The sequence below is a fragment of the Rhinoraja longicauda genome, chromosome 34, assembly GCF_053455715.1.
Source record: "Rhinoraja longicauda isolate Sanriku21f chromosome 34, sRhiLon1.1, whole genome shotgun sequence".
NCBI lineage: Eukaryota > Metazoa > Chordata > Chondrichthyes > Rajiformes > Arhynchobatidae > Rhinoraja > Rhinoraja longicauda.
In genome coordinates this window covers 6,183,934-6,211,290 of record NC_135986.1, presented here as the reverse complement: position 1 = coordinate 6,211,290, position 27,357 = coordinate 6,183,934, and the positions used below count along the sequence as shown (strand labels likewise).

The 27,357-nt window shown below is 49.7% G+C and overlaps 1 protein-coding gene across 1 annotated transcript in view; it reads left to right on the top strand.

Moving 5' to 3' along the window:
• LOC144609303 (uncharacterized) overlaps positions 1-27,357 on the top strand; it is a 64,577-nt gene that overhangs the window by 20,501 nt on the left and 16,719 nt on the right. The window contains exons 6-12 of the mRNA XM_078427734.1: positions 30-98; positions 3,996-4,055; positions 9,568-9,679; positions 15,320-15,447; positions 16,901-16,997; positions 18,517-18,635; positions 21,224-21,377. Of these exons, the coding sequence (XP_078283860.1) occupies positions 30-98; positions 3,996-4,055; positions 9,568-9,679; positions 15,320-15,447; positions 16,901-16,997; positions 18,517-18,635; positions 21,224-21,377 (739 nt within the window). The remainder of the gene's footprint in view (positions 1-29; positions 99-3,995; positions 4,056-9,567; positions 9,680-15,319; positions 15,448-16,900; positions 16,998-18,516; positions 18,636-21,223; positions 21,378-27,357) is intronic.

Here is a 27,357-nt window from a genome sequence, read left to right as displayed (position 1 = left end):
GCAACGACTAGTTTCTTCTTTTGTTCCAGACTCCCAATCAACCAAACAAGTGCAATGACAGAACCCCAGAAAGTCCATTGACCACTGCTAGTCGTGAGGTAAGATTGGGCTGAAGAAGCCTGTTGACTGGAGAGCATCCTCCAGCTAATATCAAGTTCGTGAGTTACAGGAACAGAATTAGGCCATTCGGCCCGTCAGAATGGCGGTGCTGGCTCGAAGTGCCAAATGGCCTCCTCCTGCACCTATTGTCTATTGTCTATTGTATCCGCTGTTCCAGGTGTGGACCTAGATATCGGCTAGACCCCAAGCGCAGGCTTGGCGATCGTTTCACTGAACACCTCTGCTCAGTCTGCCTAGGCCTACACAATCTCTCGGTTGCCAAACACTTTACTTCCCATTCCCACACTGACCTTTCTGTCCTGGGCCTCCTCCACTGTCAGAGTGAGGCCCAATGCAAATTGGAGGAACAGCACCTCATATTTCGCCTGGGCAGCTGACAGCCCAGAGGTATGAACATTGACTTCTCTCACTTTAAGCAACCCTGGCTTTCCCTCTCTCTCCCTCTTTCCCTTCCCTTCCCTAGTTCTCCGACTAGTTTCACTGTCTCGTATGCCTCGTTGTCATTGGCAATGAATCATTCCATATTTCCTTGATTATCGTCTGCTTTGATCTGTCGTTTTCGCACCTTACCCTTCCATATCGGCCGATTAGGAGAAGGGCAGATGCAACGAGACCTGGGTGTCGTGGTACACCAGTCATTGAAAGTAGGCATGCAGGTGCAGCAGGCGAAGAAAGCGAATGGTATGTTGGCATTCATAGCGAGGGGATTTGAGTATAGGAGCAGGGAGGTTCTGCTGCAGTTGTACAGGGCATTGGTGAGACCGCACCTGGAGTATTGCGTACAGTTTTGGTTTCCTAATCTGAGGAAAGACATTCTTGCCATAGAGGGAGTACAGAGAAGGTTCACCAGATTGATTCCTGGGATGGCAGGACTTTCATATGAAGAAAGACTGGATAGACTTGTACTCGCTGGAATTTAGAAGATTGAGGGGGGATCTTATAGAAACGTACAAAATTCTTAAGGGGTTGGACAGGCTAGATGCAGGAAGATTGTTCCCGATGTTGGGGAAGTCCAGAACAAGGGGTCACAGTTTAAGGATAAGGGGGAAGTCTTTTAGGACCGAGATGAGAACGTTTATTTTCACACAGAGAGTGGTGAATCTGTGGAATTCTCTGCCACAGAAGGTAGTTGAGGCCAGTTCATTGGCTATATTTAAGAGGGAGTTAGATGTGGCCCTTGTGGCTAAAGGGATCAGGGGGTATGGGGAGAAGGCAGGTACGGGATACTGAGTTGGATGATCAGCCATGATCATATTGAATGGTGGTGCGTACAGGCTCGAAGGGCCGAATGGCCTCCTCCTGCACCTATTTTCTATGATTCTATGTCTACTCCCCCATTCAATTGTGGCTGATCTATCTTTCCCTCTTCACCCCATTCTCCTGCCGTCCGACATCCCCCAACACCTTTACTAATCAAGAATCTGTCAAACTGCACCTTACAATGACATCTGTTCGTACAATGACAATAATGGCATATTATTATTATTATTAAAAAAATACCCAAAGACCTGACCTCCACAGCCGTGTGTTGCAATGAATTCTGCAGATTCACCGCCCTCTGACTGAAGAGGTTCCCTCTTATCTCCTTTCTAAACATATGTCCATTCTTTCTGAAGCTACAGCCTCTAGTCCTAGACTCTTCCCATTACTAAAGAGCGGCAAAACTGTAAGAAAACAGACTTAAGACCTGCTTAACGCAACGTTTTCTGTCTCATTCATGACCTTGGTCGGATGGGGGGCTTTTTGTGAGTCGGGGGTTTGGGGTGGATATTCTTATCATCATCATATATATACAGCCGGAAACAGGCCTTTTCGGCCCTCCAAGTCCGTGCCGCCCAGTGATCCCCGCACATTAACGCTATCCTACACCCACTAGGGACAATTTTTTTATTTTTTATAAACATTTTACCCAGCCAATTAACCTACATACCTGTACGTCTTGTTGTCTGTGAACTTTGTTGAGGTTGGGTAGAAGGTGGGTTCCACACTGTTGTCAAATCTGCCGACTCAAGGGTTCAGCGAGACCTCCAAAATAGTCTATGGCTGAATAACCTGCTGACACTCCCTGCCAAGGAATACCTACGGGCCTTTCAGTATCGTAGGTTGACACAAAATGCTGGAGTAACTCAGCGGGTCAGGCAGCATCTCGGGAGAGAAGGAACGGGTGACGTTTCGGGTCGAGACCCTTCTTCAGAACGATGTTAGGGGAGGGGGCGGGACAAAAATAGGATGTAGTCGGAGACAGGGACTAGTGGGAGAACTGGGGAGGGGATAGAGAGGGGAAACAGGGACTACCTGAAGTTAGAGAAGTCAATGTTCATACCGCTGGGGTGTAAACTGCCCAAGCGAAATAGGAGGTCAGTGTCGTAGAATCACACAGCACAGAAATTGTTCCCTGGCCCACTAAGGCTGTGCCAACCACCGAGCACCCCCTGATAGAGTCATGGAGCAAGTCAACGCTGTGGTAAACGCCAGCTTCTTCCAGCTTCGCACCATAGCTAAAATCAAACCATTCCTCCAATTTGACGGCATTGAACAAATCACCTACGCGTTCATCTCCTCCCGCCTAGACTACTGCAACTCCCTGTACACTGGGATCAGCCAATCATCCCTGTCCCGCCCGCAATTGGTCCAAAACGCCGCAGCGAGACTCCTGACGGGCGCCCGTAAAAGGGACCACATCACCCCGATTCTGGCCTCTCTCCACTGGCTCCCAGTACGGTACAGAATCAACTTCAAGCTCCTCCTCTTCACATACAAAGCCCTAAACGGGCTTCCCCCCCCTCCCATATCAAAAACCTTCTAACCCACCACTCTATCTCCAGGTCCCTCAGGTCGGCCGACTTGGGGCTACTGACTATCCCGCGGTCTAGGCTTAAGCTCAGGGGTGACCGCGCTTTTGCGGTTGCAGCTCCTAGACTGTGGAACAGCATCCCTCTCCCCATCAGGAACTGCCCCCTCCATCCACTCCTTTAAGTCCAGGCTCAAAACCTATGTCTACTCCCTAGCGTTTGAGGCTCTCTGAGGGGGTGCTGTGAACTGTTTATGTATGTGCTGTTATGTTTGTGTGCCATTGTAAGTTCGTTTCTTAGTACAGCACTTTGGTCAACGTGGGTTGTTTTTAAATGTGCTATACAAGTAAAATTGACTTGACTTGACTTGCAACGTGGAAACGGATCCTTTGGCCCAACTGCCCACACCGGCCAACATGTCCCATCTACACTAGTCCCACCTGCGTGCATTTGGCCCATATCCCTCTAAACCCGTCCTTTTCATGTACCTGTCTAAATGTCTCTCAAGCGTTGCGATTGCACCTGCCTCCTCCAGCCGCTTGATTTATTCACAAAATGCTGGACGAACTCAGCAGGTCAGGCAGCATCTCGGGAGAGAAGGAATGGGTGACGTTTCGGGTCGAGACCCTCCTTCAGACTGAAGAAGTCCGGCAGCTCGTTCCGTACGCCCACAGCCATTAATCATTAGTGATTGACATAATTCATGATGATACTGATTTATTCTCCCAATGTCCCCATCAGCTTTCCCAGATTCCACCTCTTATTTACACACTAGGGGCAATTTACAGTGGCCAATTAACCTACCAAACGGAATAACGTTGAGACGAGGCAGGAAGCTGGAGCATCTGTGGGGAAGGAGAGTGGGAGAAAAAAGGAGTCACAGTCACAGGGATAATGTGCAAATTCCACTCCGGCAGCACCGGAGGTCACAGTTGAACCAGGTTCGCAGGAGCTGTCTGCCAGAGATTTACAGTACTAGCTTTGCCGCTGTGCTGGTGTGGTCAAGTGGGGTAATGTGGCCTGGGATAGGGTAAATTCTGTCGCCAGTTGATCATCAAAATAATTTCTATTTGACTATTCCAGCTTCCAAAGAAATCGCTGCTTCAGAGGTTTGCGACCAGTCCTCCTGATGTCGGCAGTAAGGTAATGGTGACGTCTAACCTATATCTACTGTATAGGCTTGTACACACTGGAATTTAGAAGGATGAGAGGAGATCTTATCGAAACGTATAAGATTATTAAGAGGTCGGACACGTCAGAGGCAGGAAACATGTTCCCAATGTTGGGGGGAGTCCAGAACCAGGGGCCAGTTTAAGGATAAGGGGTAAGGCCATTTAGAACTGAGATGAGGAAAAACTTTTTCAGTCAGAGAGTTGTGAATCTGTGGAATTCTCTGCCTCAGAAGGCAGTGGAGGCCTATTCTCTGGATGCATTCAAGAGAGAGCTAGATAGAGCTCTTAAGGGTAGCGGGGTCTGGGGAGAAGGCAGGAACGGGGTACTGATTGAGAATGATCAGCCATGCTCGCATGGAATGGCGGTGCTGGCTCGAAGGGCCAAATGGCCTCCTCCTGCACCTATTGTCTATTGTATCCGCTGTTCCAGGTGTGGACCTAGATATCGGCTAGACCCCCAAGCGCAGGCTCAGCGATCGTTTCACTGAACACCTCTGCTCAGTCTGCCTAGGCCTACACAATCTCTCGGTTGCCAAACACTTTAATTCCCCTTCCCATTCCCGCACTGACCTCTCTGTCCTGGGCCTCCTCCTCTGTCAGAGTGAGGCCCAACTCAAATTGGAGGAACAGCACCTCATATTTCGCCTGGGCAGCTTACAGCCCAGCGGTATGAACATTGACTTCTCTCACTTTAAGCAACCCTGGCTTTCCCTCTCTCTCTCTCTCTCTTTCCCTTCCCTTCCCTAGTTCTCCGACCAGTTTCACTGTCTCGTATGCCTCGTTGTCATTGGCAATGAACCATTCCATATTTCCTTGATTATCGTCTGCTTAGATCTGTCGTTTTCGCACCTTACCCTTCCATATCGGCCGATTAGGAGAAGGGGAGATGCAACGAGACCTGGGTGTCGTGGTACACCAGTCATTGAAAGTAGGCATGCAGGTGCAGCAGGCGAAGAAAGCGAATGGTATGTTGGCATTCATAGCGAGGGGATTTGAGTATAGGAGCAGGGAGATTTATTCACAAAATGCTGGAGTAACTCAGCAGGTCAGGCAGCATCTCGGGAGAGAAGGAATGGGTGACGTTTCGGGTCGAGACCCTTCTTCAGACTGATGTCGGGGGTGGGACAAAGGAAGGATATAGGTGGAGACAGGAAGATAGAGGGAGATCTGGGAAGGAGGAGGGGAAGGGAGGGACAGAGGAACTATCTAAAGTTGCTCTTTGTATATATTTTGATATAATGAGCAGATTTTTAAAGGCACTAGTGAGAGCCTCATCTATAATGGAGGAGGGGAAGCCCCGTTTTCTGAAAAACGAGGACATCTCGGAAGCCCTAGTCTGAAACACCTCATCCCGGGCGCAGATGCGGAGTAGACGGAGGAATTGGAGTAGGGGATAGGCTTTTTGCAGGGGACCGGGTGGGAAGAAGTGTAGTCCAGATAGCTGTGCGAGTCGGTGGGCTTGTAGTAAATGTCCGTCACTAGTCTGTCTCCTGTGATGGAGATGGTGAGGTCCAGAAACGGGAGGGAGATGTCAGAGATAGTCCAGGTATATTTAAGGGCAGGATGGAAATTGGAGGTGGAGGAACAGGGAGGTTCTGCTGCAGTTGTACCGGGCATTGGTGAGACCACACCTGGAGTATTGCGTACAGTTTTGGTCTCCTAATCTGAGGAAAGACATTCTTGCCATAGAGGGAGTACAGAGAAGGTTCACCAGATTGATTCCTGGGATGGCAGGACTTTCATATGAAGAAAGACTGGATAGACTCGGCTTATACTCGCTGGAATTTAGAAGATTGAGGGGGGAATCTTATAGAAACTTACAAAATTCTTAAGGGGTTGGACAGGCTAGATGCAGGAAGATTGTTCCTGATATTGGGGAAGTCCAGAACAAGGGGTCACAGTTTAAGGATAAGGGGGAAGTCTTTTAGGACCGAGATGAGAACGTTTTTTTTCACACAGAGAGTGGTGAATCTGTGCAATTCTCAGAAGGTAGTTGAGGCCAGTTCATTGGCTATATTTAAGAGGGAGTTAGATGTGGCCCTTGTGGCTAAAGGGATCAGGGGGTATGGAGAGAAGGCAGGTACGGGATACTGAGTTGGATGATCAGCCATGATCATATTGAATGGCGGTGCGTACAGGCTCGAAGGGCCGAATGGCCTACTCCTGCACCTATTTTCTATGTTTCTGTATCTGTGTCTCCATCTCCCCCTGACAATCAGTCTGGAGAAGGGTCTCGACCCGAAACGTCACTCATTCCTTCTCCCCAGAGACGCTGCCTGTCCCACTGAGTTACTCCAGCGTTTTGTGTCTATCTTCAGTGAACCTATAAACCCAGTCCCTCAGCTCTCCACATTGTGTGTCCCTTGTGATTTTAGTTCAGCTTTCAATACAATAGTCCCCACCAGACCTGCTGAGAAGCTGCTGAAACTGGGGCTTAACACTCCCCTGTGTGCCTGGGTCCTGGACATTCTCCCCGCCAGGCCCCAGAGGTCCCGGGAATCCCCCAGTGTGCCCGTGGACAGCGCAAAGTCCCCCTCCAACACCACCCGTGCGCAGACGTAACCCCGGAAAAGGGGCAGGCAGCCGGCTCGGGCAGAGCCCTCTTCCGCCTGGCGCCGTGAGTCGCGGATGGCCAGCTTGGCCAGGCCCAGGAGCAACCCAACCAGGACATCTTCGGACCCCCCCCTACCCTCTCCCCTACGCACAGGGTGTCCAAAGATGAGGACGGTGGGTGAGAAGTGCAGCCAAAAAGCAAGGAGCAGCCCCTTTAGATATTGGAACAGGGGCTGCAAGCTCACACACTCCATGTACACGTGGTACACAGACTCTTCCAACCCGCAGCAGTGGCAGGCGGCTGGCGAGTCTGTGAACCGCGCGAGGAACAGGTTGCAGCGGACTCCTCGGTGCAATACCTTCCACCCCAGGTCCCCGATGGAGAGGGGCAGAATCCCTGCGTAGAGGGACCCCCACCGCGGGGCCCCCTCGTGACCGGAAGGCAACACCGACCGCTGATGACACTGTGGTGGTGGGCCGGATCTCCGACAACGATGAGAAGGCCTACCCTACCGGGAGTAGGTGGCTGATCTGGCACTCTGGTGTCAGGACAATAGCCTCATCTTGAATGTCACAAAAACTAAGGAGCTGATTGTGGACTTTAGAAGGGCTCAACATCCGAGGACGTACACGCCACTGGAGATAAATGGGTCTATTGTGGATAGGGTGAGCAGCTTTAAATACCTGGGAGTCCACATCACAGAGGATCTGACACGGACAACGCACATTGCCGCACTGGTGGGTAAGGCAAAGCAGCGCCTTTACCACCTCATACAGCTGAGGGAATTCAGAGTGTCTCTGAGGATCCTTCAGTGCTTCTACTCTGGGGCTGTAGAGAGCATCCTGTCCGGCAACATCACAGTCTGGTTTGGGAACAGCTCTGCCCAGGACAGGAAGGCCCTGCAGAGAGTAGTGCGTTCGGCTGAACGCACCATGAGAACTACACTCGTCCCCCTGCAGGACCTATACATCAGGAGGTGCAGATCCAGCCAGCAACATTATGGGGGACCCCTACCACCCCAGCAATGGACTGTTCCAGCTGCTACGGTCAGGCAAACGCCTCCGCTGTCACGCTGTGAAAACGGAGAGGATGAGACGGAGTATCTTCCCACAGGCCATCAGGACTGTTAACTCTCATATCACCAGGGACTCATTTAATGTACTGTATTAATTTATTTTTTGTGTTAATTTTATTTTTTCTATTCTGTTTTGTAGTTTAGCACAATCCGCAGGCGTTGCCACTTTCATTTCACTGCACGTCTTGTATATGTGTGTGACAAATAAACTTGACTTGACTTGACACTTTCCCAAGCTAACAATGGCCCCACCAAGGCAACACCCTGCCCGAGGTAATTTGTGGCTGGCCTCGATTGGTTCTGTTTTTTTTTCTCGTCTCCTGCTGTTCACCCCCACCCCTTACTTTCAGTCTGAAGAAGGGTCCTGACCCAAAGCATCACCTATCCTTATTCTCCAGAAATGCTGTTTTTTTAGATTTAGAGATACAGCGCGGAAACAGGCCCTTCGGCCCACCGAGTCCGCGCCGCCCAGCGATCCCCGCGCACTAACACTATCCTACACACACACACTAGGGACAAGTTTTACATTTTACCCAGTCAATTAACCTACAAACCTGCACGTCTTTGGAGTGTGGGAGGAAACCGGAGATCTCGGAGAAAACCCAGGCAGGTCACGGGGAGAACGCACAAACTCCGTACAGACGGCGCCGTAGTCGGGATGGAACCTGAGTCTCCGGCGCTGCATTCGCTGTAAGGCAGCAACTCTACCGCTGTGCCACCGTGCCGCCCTACCTGACCAGCTGAGTTACTCCAGTACTCTGTGTCTACCTTTACTATAAACCAGCACCTGTAGTTCTTTGTTTCTATAAAAGGTTATCGGGTTAACAGCGTCATTTATTACACCCCAGCAGCTTCACTTACACAAGTGAGCCGTTTGCTCCATTCTGGCTCTCACTCCCACAGGTCTCATCCCGCCTCATTTCCCTACAACATTTTTTGTTCATGCACTCATCCGTTTTCCTTTCATTCTCTTTGCCTTCCACCTACATCAAGGGGCAATTTACTGTGGAAAGTTAACTTCTCACATGTCCTTGGGTGTTGGGGCAAAAGCAGCACCCGGAGAAGTCCAGCTATGCCACACTCACTTGCTTCTGCAAAAATCAGTAACGTTCTTGTTGATACCGGCAACGTAGCAAATATATTGGCTGGAGCAATGGAATGTTGGCCTTCATAACAAGAGTTGAGTATAGGAGCAAAGAAGTCCTTCTACGGTTGTACCGGGCCCTGGTGAGACCGCACCTGGAGTACTGTGTGCAGTTGTATAGGGCCCTAGTGAGACCGCACCTGGAGTACTGTGTGCAGTTTTGGTCTCCAAATTTGAGGAAGGATATTCTTGCTATTGAGGGCGTGCAGCGTAGGTTCACTAGGTTGATTCCCGGAATGGCGGGACTGTCGTATGTTGAAAGGCTGGAGCAATTAGGCTTGTATACACTGGAATTTAGAAGGATGAGGGGGGATCTTATTGAAACATATAAGATAATTAGGGGATTGGACACATTAGAGGCAGGAAACATGTTCCCAATGTTGGGGGAGTCCAGAACAAGGGGCCACAGTTTAAGAATAAGGGGTAGGCCATTTAGAACGGAGATGAGGAAGAACTTTTTCAGTCAGAGAGTGGTGAAGGTGTGGAATTCTCTGCAGTGGAGGCCAGTTCGTTGGATGCTTTCAAGAGAGAGCTGGATACTCTTGAGGATAGCGGAGTGAGGGGTATGGGGAGAAGGCAGGAACGGGGTACTGATTGAGAGTGATCAGCCATGATCGCATTGAATGGCGATGCTGGCTCGAAGGGCTGAATGGCCGACTCCTGCACCTATTGTCTATTGTCTATCCTGATGCAGTTCGTTTTCTCTTCAGGATGTCCAGAAGCCTGTTCTCAGGAAATCACTGCGTCTTGCCGAGCTGCTGAATCCATCCTCAACGGTGAGCACTGATTCCGATTGTCAGGAACACAGTGGCACGGAGCCAGGTAGGAGAATCCAATTAGAACGTCTTTCCTCGCTTGATTATGCAATTCCATCAAAATCCTCACCTCGCCTTCAAAGCATTTCTCATTTGGATCCCTAGCTTACAAAGCTTCCTCTACAATCACAGTGGTTCTGATACTGTGGGGCAGTGGAGGCCAAATCACTGGATGGATTTAAGAGAGAGTTAGATGGAGCTCTAGCTGCTAGTGGAATAGACAATAGGTGCAGGAGGAGGCCATTCGGCCCTTCGAGCCAGCACCGCCATTCAATGTGCTCATGGCCGATCATTCCCAATCAGTACCCCGTTCCTGCCTTCTCCCCATACCCCCTGACTCCGCTATCCTTAGCTCTATCTAGCTCTCTCTTGAATGCATTCAGAGAATTGGCCTCCACTGCCTTCTGAGGCAGAGAATTCCACAGATTCACAACTCTCTGACTGAATTTTTTTTTCCTCATCTCAGTTCTAAATGGCCTACCCCTTATTCTTAAGCTGTGGCCCCTTGTTCTGGACTCCCCCAACATTGGGAACATGTTTCCTGCCTCTAACGTGTCCAACCCCTTAATAATCTTATACGTTTCGATAAGATCTCCTCTCATCCTTCTAAATTCCAGTGTATACAAGCCTATACAGTAGATATAGGTTAGATGTCACCTCTCAGGGATATGGGGGGGAAGGCAGGCACGGGTTATTGATTGGGGACGATCAGCCATGATCACAATGAATGGCGGTGCTGGCTCGAAGGGCCGAATGCCCTCCTCCTGCACCTATTTTCTATGTTTCTATGATACAGGCTACATTTCCATTCTGGAGATCAAGCGGCACGGTGGCGCAGCGGGTAGAGCTGCTGCCTCACAGCGCCAGAGACCCGGGTTCGATCCCGACTGCGGGTGCCGTCTGTACGGAGTTTGTACGTTCTCCCCGTGACCGTGTGGGTTTTCTCCGGTTGCTCAGGTTTCCCCACACACTCCAAAGACGTCCAGGTTTGCAAGTTAATTGGCTTCGGTAAAGAATTTTATATTTCTTCCCAGTGTGTGGGACGGTGCTAGTGTACGGAGATCGCAGGTTGGCGCGGACTCGATGGGCCGAAGGGCCTGTTTCCACGCTGTATATTTAAAACAAAAAACCTAAAACTGAAAAAACAATCAAACGACAGCCTTTGGTTTATCTGTTGAGCCCAAACGTTTTGATGGCTGACCTGTAAGCTGCATTATTGTAGGATTTGGGCAATTTGCAGCAATAAAGCAGCTTTATAAATGCACATTGTTGTGTGGTTCAGCGGCACCTCAGCAGTAGCATTATGCGAGGCGTAAAACATCCAAATTCATCTGACCCCCATTAGCGTAATGGGAGACTTGCTAGTTAATGAATGTGGTGATTTGAATGAAAGGTTCACATGACTTGTATTTCCAGTCATTCACAGTGGCTTACATTGTGCATCACTCTTTATAAAGTATTCCAACAGCACTGGCGTTGGAGAACCTATAATGATCACAATCATATTGTATAATCATATAACCCACTGACTCACACAGCTATCTGGACTACACTTCTCTTCCCACCCTGTCTCCTGCAAAGAGTCTATCCCCTACTCCCAATTCCTCCGTCTACGCCGCATCTGTGCCCGGGATGAGGTGTTTCACACTAGGGCGTCAGAGATGTCCTCGTTCTTCAGGAAACGGGGCTTCCCCTCTTCCATTATAGATGAGGCTCTCACTAGGGCCTCTTCTATATCCCGCAGCTCCGCTCTTCCTCCCCCTCCCCCCACTCGCAACAAGGACAGGATCTCACCTTCCACCCCACCAGCCAGCGTATCCAACAAATCATCCGCCAACATTTCCGTCACCTCCAACGGGACCCCACCACTGGCCACATCTTCCCATCCCCTCCCCTCTCTGCGTTCCGCAGAGACCGTTCCCTCCGTAACTCCCTGGTCCACTCGTCCCTTCCTACCCAAACCACCCCATCCCCGGGCACTTTCTCCTGCAACCGCACGAGATGCAACACCTGTCCCTTTACCTCCCCCCTCAACTCCATCCAAGGACCCAAACAGGTGAGACAGAGTTTCACCTGCACCTCCTCCAACCTCATCTATTGCATCCGCTGCTCCAGATGTCAACTTATTTACATCGGCAAAACCAAACACAGCCTCGGCGATCGCTTCGCTCAACACCTGCGCTCAGTCCGACCTGATCTCCTGGTGACTGAGCACTTCAACTCCCCCTCCCATTCCCAGTCTGACCTTTCTGTCATGGGCCTCCTCCAGTGCCATAGTGAGGCCCACCGGAAATTGGAGGAACAGCACCTCGTATTTCGCCTGGGCAGCTTGGAGCCCAGCGGTATGAACATTGACTTCTCCAACTTTAGATAGTTCCTCTGTCCCTCTCTTCCCCTCCCCCTTCCCAGATCTCCCTCTATCTTCCTGTCTCCACCTATATCCTTCCTTTGTCCCGTCCCCCTGACATCAGTCTGAAGAAGGGTCTCGACCCGAAACGTCACCCATTCCTTCTCTCCTGAGATGCTGCCTGACCTGCTGAGTTACTCCAGCATTTTGTGAAATAAATACCTTCGATTTGTACCAGCATCTGCAGTTATTTTCTTACAATCATATTTTGTTTGGGCAGCTTACAACCCAGCGATAACACTATTGATTTCTCTAACTACAGGTAACCCTTGCATCCCCTCTCTCTCTCTCTCTGTCCTTCCCCCACCCTAGTTGTCGTACTAGTTTCACTGTTGTCCTGTTGTGTTTCATTATCTGTATAACTCGTTACCACCTTGCCGCCGCCAACAACGGACCATTGTGGGCTCCAACTTGCCTTGATCATCAATTGTTGTTTGCGGCATATCTTTCACTAATTTGTTCTATGTCTCCTTATATCACCGTCTATGCCTCCCTTTTCCCTGCTCCCTGTTTCTCAGTCTGAAGAAGGGTCACCAAAACGTCACCAATTCCTTCTCTCCAGAGATGCTGTGTGACCCGCTGAGTTACTCCAGCTTTTTGTGTCTATATTTTAGAAACATAGAAAATAGGTGCAGGAGTAGGCCATTCGGCCTTTCGAGTCTGTACGCACCGCCATTCAATATGATCATGGCTGATCATCCAACTCAGTATCCCGTACCTGCCTTCTCTCCATACCCCCTGAGCCCTTTAGCCACAAGGGCCACATCTAACTCCCTCTTAAATATAGCCAATGAACTGGCCTCAACTACCTTCTGTGGCAGAGAATTCCACAGATTCACCACTCTCTGTGTGAAAAAAAACTTTCTCATCTCGGTCCTAAAAGACTTCCACCTTATCCTTAAACTGTGACCCCTTGTTCTGGACTTCCCCAACATCGGGAACAATCTTCCCGCATCTAGCCTGTCCAACCCCTTAAGAATTTTGTACGTTTCTATAAGATCCCCCCTCAATCTTCTAAATTCCAGCGAGTACAAGCCGAGTCTATCCAGTCTTTCTTCATATGAAAGTCCTGCCATCCCATTTTGTGACTGTTGTCTGAGCCAGTTGTGATACGAGGGCACATGATCCTCGTGGGCAAGGCAAGGGTTTAGTTATAAGAAGCACCTTTAATGCGGGGAAAGTAGGGGGCAGATTTAAAGAGGTGATTCTGGACTGGGACCAAGACAGTTGAAGGCATGCGTGGCAGTGGTGGAACGGAGGATAATCAACTCCCCCCTCAACTCCATCCAAGGACCCAAACAGTCTTTCCAGGTGAGACAGAGGTTCACCTGCACCTCCTCCAACCTCATCTATTGCATCCGCTGCTCTAGATGTCAACTTCTTTACATCGGCGACACCAAACGCAGGCTTGGCGATCGCTTCGCTGAACGCCTGCGCTCAGTCCGCATTGACCAAAGTGATCTCCTGGTGGCTGAGCACTTCAACTCCCCCTCCCACTCCCAGTCTGACCTTTCTGTCATGGGCCTCCTCCAGTGCCATAGTGAGGCCCACCGGAAATTGGAGGAACAGCACCTCGTATTTCGCCTGGGCAGCTTGCAGCCCAGTGGTATGAACATCGACTTCTCCAACTTTAGATAGTTCCTCTGTCCCTCCCTTCCCTCCTCCTTCCCAGATTTCCCTCTATCTTCCTGTCTCCACCTATATCCTTCCTTTGTCCCGCCCCCCCTGACATCAGTCTGAAGAAGGGTCTCGACCCGAAACGTCACCCTTTCCTTCTCTCCTGAGATGCTGCCTGACCCGCTGAGTTACTCCAGCATTTTCTGAATAAATACCTTCGATTTGTACCAGCATCTGCAGTTATTGTCTTATACGAAGGATAAGCAAAGGTCTTGCAGACTTCTATTGCTGGATAGAGATTGCAGAGATGGGAAGAGAGCAAAGTGACTGAGGGTTTGAAAACCAAGACAAGAATTTTAAAGTCAAAGTTTTGCTGGAATGATATGAGTTGTTGACAGTGGGTGAATGTCTTCTCAGCACTTCTGAAGAAGAGTCTCAACCTGAAATGTCAACTGTTCCTTCTCTCCAGAGATGCTGCCTGACTCGCTGAGTTACTCCAGCATTTTATGTCCATGTTCAGCGCTCGATGTAAATTAAGAGTTGAGTAACAGGGGTTTTAATCACAGCAGCTATAATAACCATACAAGGTCATAAGTGATAGGACTATTAGGCCATTCGGCCCCTCAAGTCTACTCTGCCTTTCAATCATGGCTGATTTATCTCTTCCTCCTAACCCCATTCTCCTGCCTACCTCCCATAACCCCCGACACCTGTGCTAATCAGGAATCTATCTATCTCTGCCTTAGAATGGCCTCCACAGCCTTCTGTGCCAAAGAATTCCACAGATTCACCACCCTCTGACTAAAAAAATTCCTCCTCATCTTCCTAAAGGAACGAATTTAGAAGGATGAGAGGAGATCTTATCGAAACGTATAAGATTATTAAGGGGTTGGACACGTTGGAGGCAGGAAACATGTTCCCAATGTTGGGGGAGTCCAGAACAAGGGGCCACAGTTTAAGAATAAGGGGTCGGCCATTTAGAACTGAGATGAGGAAAAACTTATTCAGTCAGAGAGTTGTGAATCTGTGGAATTCTCTGCCTCAGAAGGCAGTGGAGGCCAATTCTCTGAATGCATTCAAGAGAGAACTAGATAGAGCTCTTAAGGATAGCGGAGTCAGGGGGTATGGGGAGAAGGCAGGAACGGGGTACTGATTGAGAATGATCAGCCATGATCACATTGAATGGCGGTGCTGGCTCGAAGGGCCGAATGGCCTCCTCCTGCACCTATTGTCTATTGTCCTTTAATTCTGAGGCTGTGACCTCTGGTCCTAGACTCTCCCACCAGTGGAATCGTCCTCTCCACATCCACTCTATCCAGGCCTTTCATCCAGGCCTATAATTTCATTATTGAAATGGTATTAGTATATTATTTCCAGTTTCCTTTGACATGATTTCCCGATCAATTGAGGAGGATTTCTTTGTTTTTATTTATACTTATTTAGACAGAATATATTGCTTGTTAGGAATCGGATGCCATTTGATTTATGAACAAAGAAAATCCGCATCAATACTGATGTTTATATTTTTATTTCTGCATTAGCTGAGGTAGCTTTGTGTGTTTGGACTTTCTTCTTGTTTGACTGGGTGACTACTGTGTGACTGTGTTCTTGTTTATTTTGAAGAGGTGCACGTGGATGAGAGTTGTGAGCCCGTGGCGGTTAAACAGAATGAGAAACCAAGTCCAAAGTGCAAAGAGGAGGCCGAGACAAACAAAGTTAATGAAGAAAAACTGGAAATGGTGATGGATGAGGTAACGTGAACCGGTCGGGAACGTGCAAAATTGTCAAGGCCTTCTACGCCCGCACCTCCAGACTCAGGGACAGCTTCATCCCCGGGGCCATAGCTGCTCTGAACCGGTCCTGCTGAGCCGGATGGTCACATCGCACAGCGAACCGGCACGGTGGCGCAGCGGTAGAGTTGCTGCCTTACAGCGAATGCAGCGCCGGAGACTCGGGTTCGATCCTGACTACGGGCGCCGTCTGTACGGAGTTTGTACGTTCTCCCCGTGACCTGCGTGGGTTTTCTTCGAGATCTTCGGTTTCCCCCCACGCTCCAAAGACGTGCAGGTTTGCAGGTTAATTGACTGGGTAAAATGTAAAAATTGTCCCGAGTGGGTGTAGGATAGTTAATGTGCGGGGATCGCTGGGCGGTGCGGACTCGGTGGGCCGAAGGGCCTGTTTCCGCGCTGTATCTCTAAATCTAAAAAAATAGCTCCTCGAGTCAATAAGACCATGGTTGATCCAACCTTGACTTCAGATTACTTTCACTCTATGCACTGCAAGGGCCAGGAAGTGATCGGGTAAGATCATCTCTGACCCCTCTCACCATGGCCCTGAATTCTTTGAAGCACTTGAGGCGATTCCGGACTATCAAAGCCGCCATAGCCAGACATAACAACAGCTTCTTCCCATCAGCAGTAGCTCTACTCATCAGCCAAAAGTCTGCAGCCTCTTTACAATACAATACAATACAATACAATATATCTTTATTGTCATTGTACAGGGGTACAACGAGATTGGGAATGCGCCTCCCATACGATGCAAAAAAATTAATTAGCTAATCAGTATAAATTTATACAACCCAGTGAAACAAATTAGAAACTGTTTAAAACAGTTCAAGTATGTCTGTGCCGGTTCGCTGTGCGATGTGACCATCAGGCTCAGCAGGACCCCTGACATCAGTCTGAAGAAGGGTCTCAGCAGTTCATAGCAGCTATGGCCCTGGGGGATGAAGCTGTTCCTGAGTCTGGAGGTGCGAGCGTAGAAGGCCTTGTAGCGTCTGCCCGATGGAAGGAGTTCGAACAGACTGTTGCAGGGGTGTGAGGAGTCTTTGTGGATGCTGGTGGCTTTTCTGAGGCATCGTGTGTTGTAGATGCCATCCAAGGCTGGTAGCTGTGTTCCGATAGCTTTTCTCTGGTACTTTATTTTCACGTGTTTAAATGATAATGTTTTCTTTTTAATTGTCTGCTGTACCCATGCAGTGGCCAGTGAATGTCGGGGAAGGAAAGTGATCAGCAAATTTAGGATTTCGACATTTGTAGATATGCATAGAAATTCTAGACCGGCTGCCCCTTCGTTGGGGAAAGTGTTGCCAGTTGTGCGTTGAACTGCGTTAATTTCTCTGCAAAATCCGCACCATTACCTTTGTGATTGGGAAAAGTGTTCCATTATGTTGAAGTAACTGCGCAGTATGTTCCGTTTCAGGGTGAAGTTTCAAGGCAATCACCGCGTGTCGCTGTCAGTAGCCCTGTGCCTGTGTCCGTGAACGCCGCGTGCAACAGGGAGCTGGCCAGTGAAGAAGGTAACTCGGGTAAAGCAAATCTCGTAGAATTCTGGTAAAGTGCAGTTTCGTCCATTCACAAACCCATACAACTTTCCATTCACAAATTCAGTGACGGGCTAGTGAATTGGCTACATTAAAGACACCGAACTGCTAATAGACAATAGACAATAGGTTCAGGAGGAGGCCATTCGGCCCTTCGAGCCAGCACCACCATTCAATGTGATCATGGCTGATCATTCTCAATCAGTGCCCCGTTCCTGCCTTCTCCCCATACCCCCTGACTCCGCTATCCTTAAGAGCTCTATCTAGCTCTCTCTTGAATGCATTCAGAGAATTGGCCTCCACTGCCTTCTGAATAAGATCAATGATCTTATTAGGTTAATTCCCGGAATGGCGGGACTGTCATATGTTGAAAGACTGGAGCGACTAGGCTTGTACTCACTGGAATTTAGAAGGATGAGAGGGGATCTTATCGAAACTTATAAGATTATTAAGGGGTTGGACACGTTAGAGGCAGGAAACATGTTCCCAATGTTGGGGGAGTCCAGAACCAGGGGCCACAGTTTAAGAATAAGGGGTAGGCCATTTAGAACGGAGATGAGGAAAAACTTTTTCAGTCAGAGAGTTGTGAATCTGTGGAATTCTCTGCCTCAGAGGGCAGTGGAGGCCAATTCTCTGAATGCATTCAAGAGAGAGCTGGATAGAGCTCTTAAGGATAGCGGAGTTGGGGGGTATGGGGAGAAGGCAGGAACAGGGTACTGATTGTGAATGATCAGCCATGATCACATTGTAAGAAAATAACTGCAGATGCTGGTACAAATCGAAGGTATTTATTCACAAAATGCTGGAGTAACTCAGCAGGCCAGGCAGCATCTCAGGAGAGAAGGAATGGGTGACGTTTCGGGTCGAGACCCTTCTTCAGACTGTGATCAGTCTGGGAGTTAGATGTGGCCCTTGTGGCTAAAGGGATCAGGGGGTATGGAGAGAAGGCAGGTACAGGTTACTGAGCTGGATGATCAGCCATGATCATATTGAATGGCGGTGCGTACAGGCTCGAATGGCCTACTCCTGCACCTATTTTCTATGTTTCTATGATCACATTGAATGGCGGTGCTGGCTCGAAGGGCCGAATGGCCTACTCCTGCACCTATTGTCTATTGTCTAATTCAACTAAAACAATTGTTCTATTAATAATAATAAATTAAACAGTAATAATAATCCAGCAATACACCTCTGACCCACTAATTAGACCAGTTTCGTGTCTCCAAAGCTCTAGATAAAGATTTAACAATGAACAAAGAAGTGTACCATGAACTCTTTCAGGACAGAGGCACATGTCCCAAAAGAGCATGTGCCACACGCAATGCCCTCGTACGTTTGTCTGGATTAAAGGAGGTGCCGGGCCATTAGTTGTTGGAAAATGGGTGGTTGGTCCATATAATGATCTTAAGGATTGTGATCTTAAGTCAGTTGCCGGTTCGCACTTGCCCGCTCAGTGCAAATGTTTTCACTGAAACGTTCACCTCTGTCTCCAAAGGTGCTGCTCCAGGCACAGACTCCAAGGCCAGCTTCTCGGATAGGGCAATCCAGACTGTGATTTGGAAAATCGTCATTGGAGCGGAGGAGCAATTGAGGGCCGATGCCTCAGAAACAAAAGTGAGACCGATAATATTACCCCCAAATCTGTGGTTTACTTGTTTGTCTGTTGGACTACTTGTATTTCTTGTCCGGGGCGAATCTACGTCCGGCTGGCCTGTGACGATAACACTGGAAGTGCGATTAGTCCGATGACCATTTTCTCCTCTGCAGCTTGAGATTTGGTTGATTTAACAAAATCTGGTAACCCAGCAAGCAAAATATGCAAGAGTCGATACCAAATAGCTCCCCTTCTCTAAATTCTTCTCCTTTGTTTCCCTTCCAGGAAGCTCCTTTCTCGCCAGAAGCAGGTGTATTCAATGCATTTCGACTTTCAGTCTCCGATGGGTTTCTCGGGATGAGAGGGGATCTTATCAAAACATATAAGATTATTAAGGGGCTGGACACGTTAGAGGCAGGAAACATCTTCCCAATGTTGGGGGAGTCCAGAACCAAGGGGCCACAGTTTAAGAATAAGGGGTAAATGTAAAAATTGGCTGGGTAAATGTAAATGTAAATGTAAAAATTGTAAATTGTAAATGTAAATGTAAAAATTGTCCCTAGTGGGTGTAGGATAGTGTTAATGTACGGGGATCGCTGGGCGGCACGGACTTGGTGGGCCGAAAAGGCCTGTTTCCGGCTGTATATATATGATATGATATGATATATGATATTTAGAACTGAGATGAGGCAGAAGGCAGTGGAGGCCAAGGCAGTGGAGGCCAATTCTCTGAATGCATTCAAGAGAGAGCTAGATAGAGCTCTTAAGGATAGCGGAGTCAGGGGGTATGGGGAGAAGGCAGGAACGGGGTACTGATTGGGAATGATCAGCCATGATCACATTGGCTCGAAGGGCCGAATGGCCTCCTCCTGCACCTATTGTACTATTGCAATGTTTGAAAAGCTGTTAGATTTAGATTTCGATTTAGAGATACAGTGCGGAAACAGGCCCTTCGGCCCACCGATTGAGAATGATCAGCCATGATCACATTGAATGGCGGTGCGTACAGGCTCGAAGGGCCGAATGGCCTCCTCCTGCACCTATTGTCTAGAACAATTGTTCATAACTTTTGTGACTAATATGCATTGCGATGACTCTTTCCATCCACTCCCCAGATTTAGCCCAATCCCCAAATTGCCCTCTTCCCCACCTCCCAGGACTTTCTTTATAACTATGGTGTTCCTCAGGCTAGTTTACTGACCTCCCATCCAACTCTTCCACCAGGTAGTAAGTAGTTAAAATAAATGGTGTGGTCACCGATATGTTTTTTTCAGATTTTTTCTTTTAGATTTAGAGATACAGTGCGGAAACAGGCCCTTCGGCCCACCGGGTCCGCGCCGCCCAGCGATCCCCGCATACTAACACTATCCTACACACACTAGGGACAATTTTTTAATAAACATTTACCCAGTCAATTAACCTACAAACCTGTACGTCTTTGGAGTGTGGGAGGAAACCGAAGATCTCGGAGGAAACCCACGCAGGTCACGGGGAGAACGTACAAACTCCGTACAGACGGCGCCCGTAGTCAGGATCGAACCTGAGTCTCCGGCGCCGCATTCGCTGTAAGGCGGCAACTCTACCGCTGCGCCACCGTGTCGCCCAATTAATACAGTGATCAAGCAAAGGCTTACTGCTTTCTAAAGAGTAGTTGGTGATTCCCCCCCACCCTCTGTTGTGTCCATCACCAAGGATTAGGAACCTGAGGTTTGAGGGTTTGATGCTGTAGTTAAATTGGACAAATAGGTTCAATTAGACTTTGCAGATACAGCATGGAATCAGGCCCTTCAGCCCACCGAGTCCGCACTGACCATCAATCATCCCGTACACTAACACTGGGCACAATTTCCAATTTTTACCGAAGCCAATTAACCTACAAACCTCTGCCTACTTCAAACAAACAGCACCCGAAGTCAGGATGGAACCCGGGTCTCTGGCGCTGTAAGGCAGCAACAGAGTTTATGTTTTTTTTTCCCCCCCTTTCTGTTCTGTCAACCGCCATGGATTAGGAACCTGTGAGTTGGAGGTTTGGTGCAGTACTTTATGGACAATGGACAATAGGTGCAGGAGGAGGCCATTCGGCCCTTCGAGCCAGCACCGCCATTCAATGTGATGATGGCTGATCATTCTCAATCAGTACCCCGTTCCTGCCTTCTCCCCGTACCCCCTGACTCCGCTACCCTTAAGAGCTCTATCTATCTCTCTCTTGAATGCATTCAGAGAATTGGCCTCCACTGCCTTCTGAGGCAGAGAATTCCACAGATTCACAACTATCTGACTGAAAAAGTTTTTCCTCATCTCCGTTCTAAATGGCCGACCCCTTATTCTTAAACTGTGTGGCCCCTGGTTCTGGACTCCCACAACATTGGGAACATGTTTCCTGCCTCTAACGTGTCCAACCCCTTAATAATCTTATACGTTTCGATAAGATCCCCTCTCATCCTTCTAAATTCCAGTGTATACAAGCCTAGCCGCTCCAGTCTTTCAACATACAACAGTCCCGCCATTCCGGGAATTAACCTAGTAAACCTACGCTGCACGCCCTTTAAATTGGAAAAAGTAGCTGCAATTAAAAATAACTTCCAACGAAGTGTGATTTCTATTTTAGATGCTGCCAGACGCCTCCCTCAGGAAGACTGGGGCGGTGGCTTCCCCAAAGGAGACTGGGGGCACGGCCTCCCCCAACAAGTCTCAGGATGCTGTTAGTAAAGGAACACCTCTAATCAAAACCTGGAATCTCAGGAGTAAGGATCTTAAATCGGGTAAGGACTGGAGGTTTTCGAATCACAATTGTAACTCGCTGAACATTTTCAGTCTGCTTGCCGTTCTCTCCCAAGCCACATTCCCCGTCTACTCCTGCACCTATTTTCTGAAGAAGGGTCTCGACCCGAAACGTCACCCATTCCTTCTCTCCAGTGGTATGAACATTGACTTCTCCAACTTTAGATAGTTCCTCTGTCCCTCTCTTCCCCTCCCCCTTCCCAGATCTCCCTCTATCTTCCTGTCTCCACCTATATCCCTCCTTTGTCCCGCCCCCCTGACATCAGTCTGAAGAAGGGTCTCGACCCGAAACGTCACCCATTCCTTCTCTCCAGAGATGCTGCCTGACCCGCTGAGTTGGGCCAGCATTTTGTGTCTTCCCTCCCTCCCTCCCTTGGAGATAGATTTAAACTTTAAAATGTGAATAACTTTAAAAATATAACACCGATTTCAATGAAGCTTCTTCCATTAGCACCAAAGGGACGACGGTGAGTAAGGTGGGCTTAAAATTGTCGCGCTGTCGTGTTCCGGAACAAACGAGAGTTTTACTATGTAGATATGTAACTTTCCTACTTGAGTTGAAGTACCTGCCAATCTTTCTGAACCTGGTTCTGAAGCCCATTCATTTGGCCCACTGTCTTGACATGCTCCTGTCCCTGTTCTTGTGTTCAAGCCAAGATCTGTCATCCCATTTGCCCTCTGCCTAGGGTTGCCAACTTTCTAACTCCCAAATAAGGGACAAAAGGTGACGTCACCCACCCAGCGGCCACGTGCTCCCGCTCCACCAATGGCGGCCGCCCGGGCGTGTTGCTAAGCAACCCCCGTTAGGCGAACGCACTCTGCCCCGCTCCCCGAACACACTCCATTAGCCTACAGTGTCCGGGCCTACTGTGGCCCCCGGGCCTACAGTGTACGAGCGACATCAGCCCCCGGGCCTAGTGTCCAGGCCTACAGCGTCCGGGCCTACGGTGCCTCCCGGGCCTAATATGGGACAAGGGCGTTCCTGTACGAGCCAAACCAATTCAGCTCAAAATACGGGATGTCCCGGCTAATATGGAACAGTTGGCAACCCTACCTCCGCCCCACCCTCCAGGCTTTGTTACCCCTTTCTTTCCTTGCTTGACCGTCCTTCCTTCATTGGGAGGGTACCTGAAGGGGGAGAGAGCGAAGGAATGGCATTGATGAGACTACCAGGAGCCAGCATAGATTCAATGGGCCAAATAGCTTCCTTTGCGCCAAAATAGCTGCCACAAATGTAGTATTCTAAGGAGTAATTGAACAGGGTGCAATTGCTTTGAGGCAAAGAATCAGCTTTGATAATGTATGGTGTAGACTGTTCGGTGACCATGTGGTCCTACACCTCTTATTCGTGTTTACACCGATCAGCCAAAACATTATGACCTGATGAGCCAAAACAAGATGGCCGCCCGCCTAATATGCTGCTGGTCCTCCGTGTGCAGCCCCATACGCAGCAGGGTGCGATGCACTGTGTATTGTGACACATTCCTCCCGTGACCACCATTAACATTTTTCCGTGACTTGTGGCACAGTCGACCTTCTGTCGGTTCGGACCAGACGGGATAGCCTTCGTTGCCCTCGCGCATCGACGAGCCTTGGGCGCCCAACACCCTGCCTGTCGCCGGTTTGTGGTTTGTCCCTCCACGGACCACTGTCGGCCGGTCGGTACTCACCACTGCTGACCGGGAGCACCCCACAAGCCTTGCCGTTTCAGAGATGCTCTGACCCAGTCGTCTGGCCATAACAATTTGGCCCTTGTCAAAGTCGCTCAGGTCTTTACTCCTGCCCATTTCTCCTGCATCCAACTTCAAGAACTGACCGTTCACTTGCTGCCTAATATATCCCACCCCTTGACAGGTGCCATTGTAACAAGACGTACAGGTATGTAGGTTAATTGGCTGGGTAAATGTAAAAATTGTCCCTAGTGGGTGTAGGATAGTGTTAATGTATGGGGATCGCTGGGCGGCACGGACTTGGTGGGCCGAAAAGGCCTGTTTCCGGCTGTATATATATGATAAGATGACCAATGTTATTCACTTCTGCTGTCAGTGGTCGTAATGTTTTGGCTGATCGGTGTATATTGGGCTAGGGAGGTCAAGAGTTTTTTTTGGTCATCTACGTCCCAAAGCGGGGAACAATGAAATTCTTTGTTGCAGCAGCATAACAGGAGTACGCAGTGCTCAATAGAGCAGGCGGAATGGGATTAGGGGACATACAATGTCCACGTTCTGCCCCATCCTGGCAGGGTTGAAGAGGTAAAGAACGAAGTAAAAGTGTACATTTTTGATTGCCGCTTCGTAACCCCATTTGGCTCGGACTTAAAAGTCCGTTTTAAAATGGCCTGCTTTTCCCGCTCTCTATTAAAAGGAAATGCAAAAAAAATAATAATTAAAAAATCCTTTTGTTGGAGCAAATGCCGACTGCCCTGATGAGAAGTGACAGGTGGCAGCGTTGCATGCAACGCAGGATCAACTGAGTCTTAGTGTCGCAAGGTTTGCCGCGGAGCTGATTGGCGCAGGAACTGGGTGCGGCTGGGTCGCTGGGGCGCGTAATCGGTTGCCGTAGCCTGAAGGCTGAGCAGAGGTTCGGCCAGAAAGATTGGGCAAGCATGCGTCGCGACAACGAGCCATCGCCGGGAGTCTGAATGCACGTCGAGGTGCTTTTCTTCGTCCCAAGTGGTTTAAAGTCAAGGTTTTCAGAGAGTCGCTTCGGCAGAACCCAGTCCCAAAGATCGTTCGACGTCAAGACTGTGTCGGGCGGACGAAGGGTTGGAAATCTGCGGCTTCCAGACATCTGCATGCAAAGCAAGAGCCTGGAAAACAGGAAGAGAAGGCGGAGGCAATGGAGAGCGAGCGCTGTGCTGAGACGCTTCCTGCACCTGCAGGCCACGAGGGCGGAACATCTGTGGAAGGTTCTGGAAATCTGCCCCCGGGCCCCAGACATGGTGAGATTACTGATGTTCTTGTAAAGAAGCCAAGGAATGGGGAGGAGAAGCCAACTTCGCGTGGCAGTGTTAATAATGGGGAGAGCCACGGGTCAGGCCAGACAACAGGAAACCGGGAAGGCTTGGGCGAATGCGCACAGGACGCTGGAGAAGCTGGAACGATCGGCATCATCCCGGTGCCGCCCATCGAGCCCGAGGATTCCAGACCCTCTGGAAGCGAAGGGCTTTGTGAAATGCAATCTCCAGGCAAATGGGTAACTGTGACTGTGCAGGAAGAGGCAAAGGCAAACATTCCCGAGCCGTGCGTGTCCAAGAGCAAAGCAGACGGCCCAAACCATCTTGGGCCACTCGTCCTTGAGGCAGTGCCAGCAAACGTGCCTGAATCCGTGGTCTCTGTGCCTGAACCTGGAGGGACAGTTGTTCCTGACCAGGCCGTCTCGGAGCTTGGAGCCCAAGAGTCGGGCCTTCTTGAGTCGGCAGCCTCTGAGCCTGAAAACGCGAGGAAAACCCACCCCGAAAGCAAGCCGAGAGGTGGAGGGAAGGACCTGCCGGGGTCAGTGATCTTTGCAGCCGACAGAGAAGATTTAAACTGCACTTGTGGGTCAGGAGCTGGGCGGTCAAACCTTCCTGAGTCGATGATCTCCCAGACTGAAACTGAAGGGAAATCTCAGCACGGATTGACAGTCTCCAGGCCTGAAGATGAAGGGTGTATTGTCCCGAGGCTTGAATCTGCAGAATCGAACTGTCCCAGGTCGGCGTTCCCCGAACCTGAAGATGGAGGGTCATTTCATTCGGAGAGGGCCATCTCTGGGCCCGAAGATGTTAAATTGATCGTTCCCGCATCAGACGAGACCGATCCCGAAGACGAAAAGAAAACCCCTCGGAAATCAGCAGTGTTCGAACCTGAAGTCGGAGGTACAAACTCACCTGGGTCGCCAATCTCTGGAGGTGATGCTAGGTTGCCAATCCGCCCGACCGAAGCTGGGAGGTCGAACGTTCCTGGGTTGGCCATGTCTGCGAATAAGCCCAGTCTGTCTTTGAGGTCGCAACTGCAACAAGACCAGAATCCAGTAAGCATGGAGAATCCTGGTATGTCCCAACTGGGATCTGGATACCGAAGGCCAGAGGCTTCTGGCGCAGAACATGTGGACGCTGCGAGAGGCTCACTCGATTTGCCATTGGACGAGCTGGATAATTGTGAATTTAAAAATCGGGCAATTGACCTCGGGCCCAAGGAGAATCTCGCCCACGATGGGAAAACAGCTGCCGATACAATGATCACCGAAGACTTTGTGGCACTGGAGCCAGCAGAATGCGTGGGAGAGCAAGTGAGCATTGCGGTCAACTGTCGCAAAGCTCTGCCTACCCGCGAAGTCGGAGGAAACCCCTCGTTGACGTTCGAAGAGTCTTCCCCGCCGGCTGGGACCCGGGCGGCCATTTTGGACGTCGTCACGGCTGCAGCTGATTCCGAGTCGAAAGTTCGACCAGAAAGTCAAGATCAAAGTGGCGCCTTTGAGGTGCAGGACTTGCGGGAGGAACAGACTGCCGACATCGGTAAAGGTGCCATCCCCTCCACTCTCCCCACTGGCTCGGAAACCCACGAGGAGCTACTGCCCTCGGTGACAAGCGAGCTGAGGAAGGGGGAATCCTGCAGCGTTCCACAGACGGACTGTGCATCGGGGCAAGTTGATGTCTCGGCAGCCAGGTGTCTTCAGCCTGAAGAGAACGCCGTTCCATTGGCGCATCTCAGTGGGGCGATGTGTTCGGCCGGGCCTCGGTCAAAAGAGTTGAGGAGTGAAGAGCTACAGGTTGACGGAATGGACGTTTCCAATTCGGAGATGATGGGTTCACGGGTGGGCTGGGAGGAACCCAGAGAATGTGCTGAGAGTAAGTATGTTTTCCATACCCAAATCAGTTTCTAGTTTGTGATTCATTTCAAGGCGAGTCATTGTACCAATGTTAAGGATCAGCTAAGTTTTAATTTGGTTTATTATTGTCACGTGTACCGAGGTACACGGTGGCGCAGCGGTAGAGTTGCCGCCTTACAGCGAATGCAGCGCCGGAGACTCAGGTTCGATCACGACTACGGGCGCCGTCTGTGCGGAGTTTGTACGTTCTCCCCGTGACCTGCGTGGGTTTTCTCCGAGATCTTCGGTTTCCTCCCACACTCCAAAGACGTGCGGGTTTGTAGGTTAATTGGCTGGGCAAATGTAAAAATTGTCCCCAGTGGGTGTAGGATAGTGTTAGTGTGCGGGGATCGCTGGGCGGCGCGGACCCGGTGGGCCGAAGGGCCTGTTTCCGCGCTGTATCTCCAAATCTAAATCTAAATCTAAAAGCTTGTTTCTGCCTGCATTCCAGTCAGTGCAAAGACTACATGATTACAATCAAGCCGTCCACAGTGTACAGATACAGAATAAAGGGTACAACGTTTACAAGGGTAGAAACAATAGACAATAGGTGCAGGAGGAGGCCATTCGGCCCTTCGAGCCAGCACCGCCATTCAATGTGATGATGGCTGATCATTCTCAATCAGTACCCCGTTCCTGCCTTCTCCCCGTACCCCCTGACTCCGCTATCCTTAAGAGCTCTATCTAGCTCTCTCTTGAATGCATTCAGAGAATTGGCCTCCACTGCCTTCTGAGGCAGATAATTCCACAGATTCACAATTCTGACTGAAAAAGTTTTTCCTCATCTCCGTTCTAAATGGCCTACCCCTTATTCTTAAACTGTGTGGCCTCTTGTTCTGGACTCCCCCGACATTGGGAACATGTTTCCTGCCTCAAACGTGTCCAACCCCTTAATAATCTTATACGTTTCGATAAGATCTCCTCTCATCCTTCTAAATTCCAGTGTATACAAGCCTAGTCGCTCCAGTCTTTCAACATACGACAGTCCCGCCATTCGGGGAATTAACCTAGTAACAAAGTCCAATAAAGTCCGATCAAAGATATTTCGATGGTCTCCAATGAGGTAGATGGGGGGGTCAGAACTGGTCTCTCGCTGGTGAGAGGATGGTTCAG